Source organism: Nanorana parkeri, unplaced genomic scaffold, assembly GCF_000935625.1.
Source record: "Nanorana parkeri isolate BGI_ZX_2015 unplaced genomic scaffold, ASM93562v1 scaffold98, whole genome shotgun sequence".
NCBI lineage: Eukaryota > Metazoa > Chordata > Amphibia > Anura > Dicroglossidae > Nanorana > Nanorana parkeri.
Window position 1 is genome coordinate 1,122,271 of NW_017306366.1, and position 8,974 is coordinate 1,131,244.

Sequence of the window (8,974 nt, forward strand, 5' to 3'; positions counted from 1 at the left end):
ACTGGTCCCACACCACCAGCTTTGCCGAGTGATGCCTGTGCAGACACTGTTAGGTGGGAATGATTTTGCCATCGCTGGGGGTCAAGGAACCCCTAGCCACCTCTGGAGGAACCCCAGGCCTCCACAGCACCCTGGCTTGAGAAAGGCGTATCTCATTTATTAACAATAATTACAAAAATCTTCCAAAGTCTTAATTAGTTATTTTTTGCTAACAGAAATAAAAATATGATATTTTGTATTCGTTTTCATTAGTCATTAAGGAAAATATCAGCTAAGTATGCGGTTGGCTTGGCTCTCAGTGCGCGGGTTTTTCCACTCGCAGCCAGCAGGTGGCGCTATTCCGGCTCCGAACTACCACGTGACACACATGAATCCACCGTCGCCAGCAGTAAACATGGCGGCGTGAAACCTGTGACGTTTAATCACGGGACTCCGCGCGGGGAGATGACGGTCCGATAATCGTGACAGATATTGTGAGAGTGTAGTGGTCGCATTTCTGGTAATGGGGCGGCCAAGGCGGTGATCCGGTGCACCGAGCAGAATGCTGAGTCGTCTGCAGGAGCTGAAGAAGGAGGAGGAGACTCTGCTGAAGATCAAGGCGGCCCTGCACGACCAACTCAACAGGTTGAAGGTCGGAGGGCACCGGGGGGCAGCTGCTGAGATTCTTTGGATGGGGTTATATGGGAAGTGGGCAATGTGCTGAGAAATGTCCCCTGTGTATTTGATTCATCGTTATAGGCATACACTGACAATGAGAACTGTGACAATGGCTGAGGTTCTCTTATTCCTGGAATGGTGATCTGTCATTAAATATTAGACATATAGAGGTAGTAGTAGAATGCCTGCTTTAGTTTTACACTGAAACACAAAACAGCCCCCCAGTGCTACATGCCATGGCCATGTCTATGACCTGCACCACATCGCTGTTGGCTCCGGATCATATAAAATGGTTTGTTCACCTTTAGATGTCAGCTGTGATGGGGGTCTGTGTCCTAGTCTCCTAGGAAGCTTGGAGGGAAGTGTCATCTATGTCCTAGGATCTTAAGTGGTAGGTGCCATCTCTTTCTTAGCAACCTAGGTGGAAGGGGCCATCTGTGTCCTAGTAACCTAAGATGCTAGGTGGAAGGGGCCATCTGTGTCCCAGTAACCTAGGATGCTAGGTGGAAGGGGCTATCTGTGTCTTAGTAACCTAGGATGCTAGGTGGAAGGGGCTATCTGTGTCCTAAAAGGATACCCTCTTACATTGTGTGTCAGTGGAAAGGATACCCTCTTACATTGTGGGAAGGATACCCTCTTACATTGTGGGTCAGTGGGAAGGATACCCTCTTACATTGTGGGTCAGTGGGAAGTATACCCTCTTACATTGGGGGTGAGTGAGAAGGATGCCCCATTTACAGGCAGCTAAGAGATCAGCAGTATCTGTGATTACTTCTGGGAACATGAGGACATCCTCTACTGGTCCCACACCACCAGCTTTGCCGAGTGATGCCTGTGCAGACACTGTTAGGTGGGAATGATTTTGCCATCGCTGGGGGTCAAGGAACCCCTAGCCACCTCTGGAGGAACCCCAGGCCTCCACAGCACCCTGGCTTGAGAAAGGCGTATCTCATTTATTAACAATAATTACAAAAATCTTCCAAAGTCTTAATTAGTTATTTTTTGCTAACAGAAATAAAAATATGATATTTTGTATTCGTTTTCATTAGTCATTAAGGAAAATATCAGCTAAGTATGCGGTTGGCTTGGCTCTCAGTGCGCGGGTTTTTCCACTCGCAGCCAGCAGGTGGCGCTATTCCGGCTCCGAACTACCACGTGACACACATGAATCCACCGTCGCCAGCAGTAAACATGGCGGCGTGAAACCTGTGACGTTTAATCACGGGACTCCGCGCGGGGAGATGACGGTCCGATAATCGTGACAGATATTGTGAGAGTGTAGTGGTCGCATTTCTGGTAATGGGGCGGCCAAGGCGGTGATCCGGTGCACCGAGCAGAATGCTGAGTCGTCTGCAGGAGCTGAAGAAGGAGGAGGAGACTCTGCTGAAGATCAAGGCGGCCCTGCACGACCAACTCAACAGGTTGAAGGTCGGAGGGCACCGGGGGGCAGCTGCTGAGATTCTTTGGATGGGGTTATATGGGAAGTGGGCAATGTGCTGAGAAATGTCCCCTGTGTATTTGATTCATCGTTATAGGCATACACTGACAATGAGAACTGTGACAATGGCTGAGGTTCTCTTATTCCTGGAATGGTGATCTGTCATTAAATATTAGACATATAGAGGTAGTAGTAGAATGCCTGCTTTAGTTTTACACTGAAACACAAAACAGCCCCCCAGTGCTACATGCCATGGCCATGTCTATGACCTGCACCACATCGCTGTTGGCTCCGGATCATATAAAATGGTTTGTTCACCTTTAGATGTCAGCTGTGATGGGGGTCTGTGTCCTAGTCTCCTAGGAAGCTTGGAGGGAAGTGTCATCTATGTCCTAGGATCTTAAGTGGTAGGTGCCATCTCTTTCTTAGCAACCTAGGTGGAAGGGGCCATCTGTGTCCTAGTAACCTAAGATGCTAGGTGGAAGGGGCCATCTGTGTCCCAGTAACCTAGGATGCTAGGTGGAAGGGGCTATCTGTGTCTTAGTAACCTAGGATGCTAGGTGGAAGGGGCTATCTGTGTCCTAGTAACCTTAGATGCTAGGTGGAAGGGGCCATCTGTGTCCTAGTAACCTAAGATGCTAGGTGGAAGGGGCCATCTGTGTCTTAGTAACCTAAGATGCTAGGTGGAAGGGGTCATCTTTGTCCTAGTAACCTAAGATGCTAGGTGGAAGGGGTCATCTGTGTCCTAGTAACCTAAGATGCTAGGTGGAAGGGGTCTTCGGTGTCCTAGTAACCTAAGATGCTAGGTGGAAGGGGTCATCGGTGTCCTAGTAACCTAAGATGCTAGGTGGAAGGGGCCATCTGTGTCTTAGTAACCTAAGATGCTAGGTGGAAGGGGTCATCTGTGTCCTAGTAACCTAAAATGCTAGGTGGAAGGGGTCATCTGTGTCCTAGTAACCTAAGATGCTAGGTGGAAGGGGCCATCTGTGTCCCACTAACCTAGGATGCCAGGGGGAATGGGCTATCTGTGTCCTAGTAACCTAAAATGCTAGGTGGAAGGGGTCATCTGTGTCCTAGTAACCTAAGATGCTAGGTGGAAGGGGCCATCTGTGTCCCACTAACCTAGGATGCCAGGGGGAATGGGCCTAGCAAATTAGGATGCTAGATGGAAGGGGCCATCTGTGTCCTAGCCCCTTCCACCTAGCATCCCAGGTTGCTAAGACACAGATGGCCCCTTCCATCTAGCATCCTAATTTGCTAGGCCCATTCCCCCTGGCATCCTAGGTTACTGGGACACAGATGGCCCCTTCCACCTAGCATCTTAGGTTACTAGGACACAGATGACCCCTTCCACCTAGCATCCTAGGTTGCTATCTGTGTCCCAGTAACCTAGGATGCCAGGGGGAATGGGCTATCTGTGTCCTACTAACCTAAAATGCTAGGTGGAAGGGGCCATCTGTGTCCCAGTAACCTAGGATGCCAGGGGGAATGGGCCTAGCAAATTAGGATGCTAGGTGGAAGGGGCCATCTGTGTCCTAGCAACCTAGGATGCTAGGTGGAAGGGGCCATCTGTGTCCTAGCAACCTAGGATGCTAGGTGGAAGGGGCCATCTGTGTCCTAGCAACCTAGGCGGCAGGATCTACCTGCATCCTAGCATCCAATAAGGTACATTTACGCTGTACACTAGTAAATATTAGCATAAACGTTACATGTATCCATCTTGCAGAACAAGATTGTACACAGGACCTTACTGCCAGCGAGATCCTACATAAAATCCTATGCCAGGGTGCAGGGCCAGTGATCTCTTATAAGATTTGCCATGCAGTCATAGGGCCCCAGTATTTTACTCATCCTGGTGCAGTGCAGAGATATTGAGCTTTCTTTAAATGACATGCCTGTAGGCCAGCAGTGGCTTCCACAAAGCCTGGCCAATAACGTGGCATTGTGAATGATTCCATGCAAGTTAGGACAGCTGGTACTCTGAGCAGGCCTCCATCACAGGAACAAGCGTGGAGCTGCTGTGTTGCTCATCCACAAACCACACATGAGAAGTGCGCTCTCCCTTCCCTTATAACTTTGAATAAAGATGACATCAGCACACCAGCACGACAATTTCCAAGTCAGTGCAAATACATTTTAATTGATGTCACTTAAATGTCAAGCGCTTTTGGGGCCGCGCAGGGCCTCCATCAGGGTCAGAGATGACTGTATATGCTACAGGACCACAACCTTTATATGAACACACACAAATAAGGAAAACCATCACCACTCCCACACCCTCTAACATTACATTCCCAGCATTGACGTCACATTCCCGCCATTGCCAGTTCAAAATGCAGTAAACAAAGCATGACGTAGAGTAAATGCAATCCATTTCTCCTCATCCTTTCTATTCATCAACACTAGATCACTTTTTAAATATTGCATTACACCTATATGTTGTGTTATATTTCTACTCCTATACATGAAAGATAAAGATGCTGCCCGTTTTTTTTTCCAATCGGGGGTACTGGATTCCGTTTTTTGTCTCCTGTCATCATCGGCTCCACCTGCTGCCCTATTGTCACCTGTCTCTGACCTTCAATATTTTACCAGCTCTACATTTATCTCCACTAATCTTTTCCTTTTGCCACTTTTTTTTTTTTTTACAGTTTCTCTTATTGCTAGTATATTGGGGGTAGACAATCGCAGCACTCCAGCTGTAGTGGTACTACAAATCCCACCATGCACCTGCCTCTGGGAGTCATGCCTGTAGCTGTCAGCATTGCAATGCCTTATGGGACTTGTAGTTCCACAACAGCTGGAGGGCCACGATTGCCTACCCGTGGTCTGTACGATATGCTTCATTTTAAATGCGAGGTTGTTACATTCTACCTTTCCTTTTCTTAGTATAATTACAGAGTAAAATTATAATAATGTCACTACATTGATCTTTCAGGTTGAGGAACTGGCTCTTCAGTCCATGATAAGCGCTGGAGAAGACCAGGATCTTCAAGAGGAGCAGCCTCAGGTGGTGAGTTACTGTTTATACATATTGTACAGCTAACAGTGAACACTCTAGCCCAGTGGTGCTCATTAGGTAGATCGTGATCTACCAGTAGCTCTCAAAGCTGATGCTGGTAGATCACAAAGAGTGTGAATGGCGGCCCCTTTATTCCATTTTGGTATACAGGTGAAACTCGAATAATTAGAATATCGTGCAAAAGTAATTGCAGTAAGTGCTGCAAAAGGGGCCCAAACCAAGTACTGAGTACATATGCATGCTTGTACTTTTCAGAGGTCCGATATTGTTCTATGTACAATCCTTGTTTTATTGATTGCATGTAATGATCTACTTTTTTGAGGTTGTGGATTTGGGGTTCTTGGGGTTTTCATGAGCTGTAAGCCATAATCATCGCAATTATGACAAATCACGGCTTGAACTCTCTTGCTTTGCATGTAATGAGTCTATCTCATATATTAGTTTCACCTTTTAAGTTGCATTAGTGAAATAAATGAACTTTGCACGATATTCTAATTATTCGAGTTTCACCTGTATTTATTTCGCTGTGCACACATGATTACCTATTAGCCTGTGTCTGCTGAGCCAAGCTCTCTGACACCTTTCTGGTGGTTGAAGTGCTATCTATTACATCAAAGAATATTAGTTTACACAGCCCATTGCAATACACTGTTTGCAAAATACAGCAAGATGAGCCAGGCGATAGACAGCCAGGAGAGAGTGGGGAGAGACAGCCAGGAGAGAGTGGGGAGAGACAGCCAGGAGAGAGGGGGGAGAGACAGCCAGGAGTACACTTCCAACTGGATAGTTACCCATGTCGTTCCTCACTGGTGGCCAGGTTGTGCATAAGAAGTCACAAGATGGATATCTACTTGTCTCACTTTAAGCACTGCGATCTTCTATATAAAAATCAAGTTGGGAATTTGTTTCCATATTTCTCTCAGCGCTGAGCAATTTTAAACTATGGCTTAGTGGTCAGCATTGGGGGTCCGCGGTTTGAATGGTGAAGAGGACAGTATCTGCATGGAGTTTGCATGTTCTCCTTTGGCTTGCATGGGTTTCCAGCAGGTGCTTTGGTTTCCTTCCACACTCCAAAGACATGCTGGCAGATTAATTGGCTCCTGTCTACATTGGCCCTAGTTTGCATGCATGTAAGATATAGACCTTAAGGTGCCCATACACTGTACGAGAATCGCGGGAAATCCCGCAATCGTACGATAATAGCAAAGTGTATGGAAGGCGTGCGTCCATTTCTACTGTACGGTCGCACGTCTTCCGTCGAACAAGCAGGCTGGAAAACCCGCTGGTAATCGTAAGATTCTCGGCGGGTTAGTGGCCTGCATGTTTGGTAACTGCCGAACGGGCCGGTGTGCGCACATGCACACTGCCCGTTTGCAGTCACCGGAAGTCCGCCCCTCATTGCAGTCATCGGAAGCCCGCCCCTCAAGAGGGCGGGCTTACGATTATCGCAAGTACGATCTGCCTGTCCAAGATGGGCAGATTGTACGTTTTTTTAATTACTTTACAACCCTCACAAGACAAAAGTCTTGCAAGGGTTGTAAAGTGTATGGTCACCTTTAGATTGCAAGCTCCTTGAGGGCAGGGACTGATGTGAATGAACGGTTTGTAAATTGTCGGCGCTATATAAATGCCTGTAATAAATAAACCTATAAGAGACTTCTTGATATGCAGTAATATGTACTGACCCAAAATGAAATAGATAATCGTTTCCACCATCAGTGACTGTGTACAGCTGACAGTCGTCTTCTTCTTCTGTTATCCCGCAGGATACCAAGAATGTGGATGACGAAACTGTGATCAATCAAACTCAGCTGCAGCTGGACACACTGGATTATAATGATGAGGAGATGGAGGAGGAGGAGGAGGAAGAAGAGGAGGATTCAGACACCTAATGCACCACAGGAGACCTACCCAAGGACGTCGTGTCCTCCCCCACCCTGTTAATGTCCTACAGCACTCTTACTTGCATGCATCGCATTAGTTTCACGTCCTGTCCATCGGAGGAGTCCGTGCTGTACAGCAGTTGAAGGGTGGATGTCGGTGGGAAGACTCTCCAGTATGTGAGAACTTTTCTACAAGCTTATCATGCTGCCAGAGCCAAGTGCACTGAAACTTCTATGTAGATGTGATAACCGGCGGCAATAGCGGAAGCAGTCTTTGCAGAATTTGCTCAGCCTGGCATCTCATGGGTTAATGCTGAGGACATTGTCCTGTAGATTTTGTTCTTTACCGTTCCAGTCAACCATTTTTCCTTGTTACAACTAAGCACAATCGTGTAGCAAAGAATTCTGTGCGCAACTGTCACCCAGTGGGGAAAACTTTTTGTAGACGCCGTCTACCATTCGCTTGATTATGACCAGTTGAAGTGTACCCGTTATTGGCTAACTTCAAGCGAACTTTTACCCCCTTCCACTAAAAATCACATCAGAATTCAGCTCTGCTTGCTGATATAGAATCACCTGACATTCATTAGTTAAACAAAAATGTTATGCTTTTACTTACAATTACACTTTTTCACTTTCTGGTTGAGTGAGGCACTGGTGATGTGGCCCCACAGATGCATCCTGGGAAGGCTACATCACCAGGGCCTTCCTGGGAAATCTCATCTGTAAACTGCAATATCTCATGGGATCTTGGGAAGGGAAGACATTCTTTCCCCGTGAGATATTGGGAACTGTTCATATGGTCCTGGAGGCAGATTCAGAGTTCTAGGAATGGGAAGTATTCATCTGCCCATAGTAAAAAATGGCCACCAGGAGACGTTTAGGGAGGAAAAGAAAAAGAAGGTATGCAAGGAATATAAATCCTGCAGTTATCTCTAAATATCCGTTTGTAGATTGACATAACTAAACATTTCTAAAGGTGTGTTTGTTTTAAGATTGGTAAGATAAGGAAGTTCCTCTAAGATGCAAGCTTCTGAGATATCTTTGATCCCTTCGTGAGGCTTTATGCCTGTCAAAGGGATCTGATGAAGGAATCCTGACAGCTTGCATCTTTATTAAGTTACCCCCAATTACAACTATAAGCGGGCAACTGAATACAGCGGGGTACCACATCACAATACATGAATACATTGAGGAATGTTTGAAGAAAGGTGGACTTTTAAGGTACCCATGTCTACAAAATAATCCAACAAAAATAGAAATATTATTATTTACACTTAAATCTTTTACATTACATCAAAATATTTCACGACAAAAGTAGTGAGCAACCCCTGAAACCTCTACTTAGCCCTCATAGCACAACACATAGTTTTATTTCATTCAACTCCCAAATCATAGATGAGGAAGAACCCTCCATGGGACTGTTCATAAAGGATTACACCTATGTGGCCCCATGCCTGTCCTTGGGAGCCTGGTTTTCGGTGTGGCAGTTGCACACTGACCATTGCATTACAATAAACATCTGCTTTTCTCCTGCAGAAGAAGCAATATGGGCTGCGAAATGCGTCAACGGATATCTGACCTATCGCCACCTGTTGTGTAAAAATGTGGACTATAATTCTGTATGAAGAATCCGATGGCGGGTTCTTCCGTATCCATGAACTGGATTTTAATGGAATACAATTAGGTGGTGCACTATAAGGGATAAGTAGACTGAGGGTTCAGGAGTGGCTTACGACGTTTGTCATGAAATATTTGTATGTTCTGTAAAAGATTATTTAAACATACGCTATCTTTAACTATAAATACTGTTTCTATTGGATTCTTTTGTAGTCATGGGTACCGTAAAAGTCTGTCTGTCTTCAGGAATTCCCCTGTGGACTTAAATTAGCCAATAAAGGGTATCACTCAGGCCTCATTCACACGGGCCGCAGGTACAGCGTGGAGGGTTGTTTTTGATGCGCCCGGAGCTGC

At 46.1% G+C, this 8,974-nt stretch overlaps 1 protein-coding gene across 1 annotated transcript; it reads left to right on the top strand.

Moving 5' to 3' along the window:
- Positions 1-1,879: 1,879 nt before the first annotated feature.
- On the top strand, positions 1,880-7,239 carry SNAPC5 (small nuclear RNA activating complex polypeptide 5). The gene is made up of 3 exons (XM_018552834.1): positions 1,880-2,085; positions 5,034-5,108; positions 6,884-7,239. Exons 1-3 carry the CDS (start codon positions 1,996-1,998, stop codon positions 7,007-7,009), a joined length of 291 nt encoding a protein of 96 aa, XP_018408336.1. The 5' UTR covers positions 1,880-1,995; the 3' UTR covers positions 7,010-7,239.
- Positions 7,240-8,974: the final 1,735 nt, after the last annotated feature.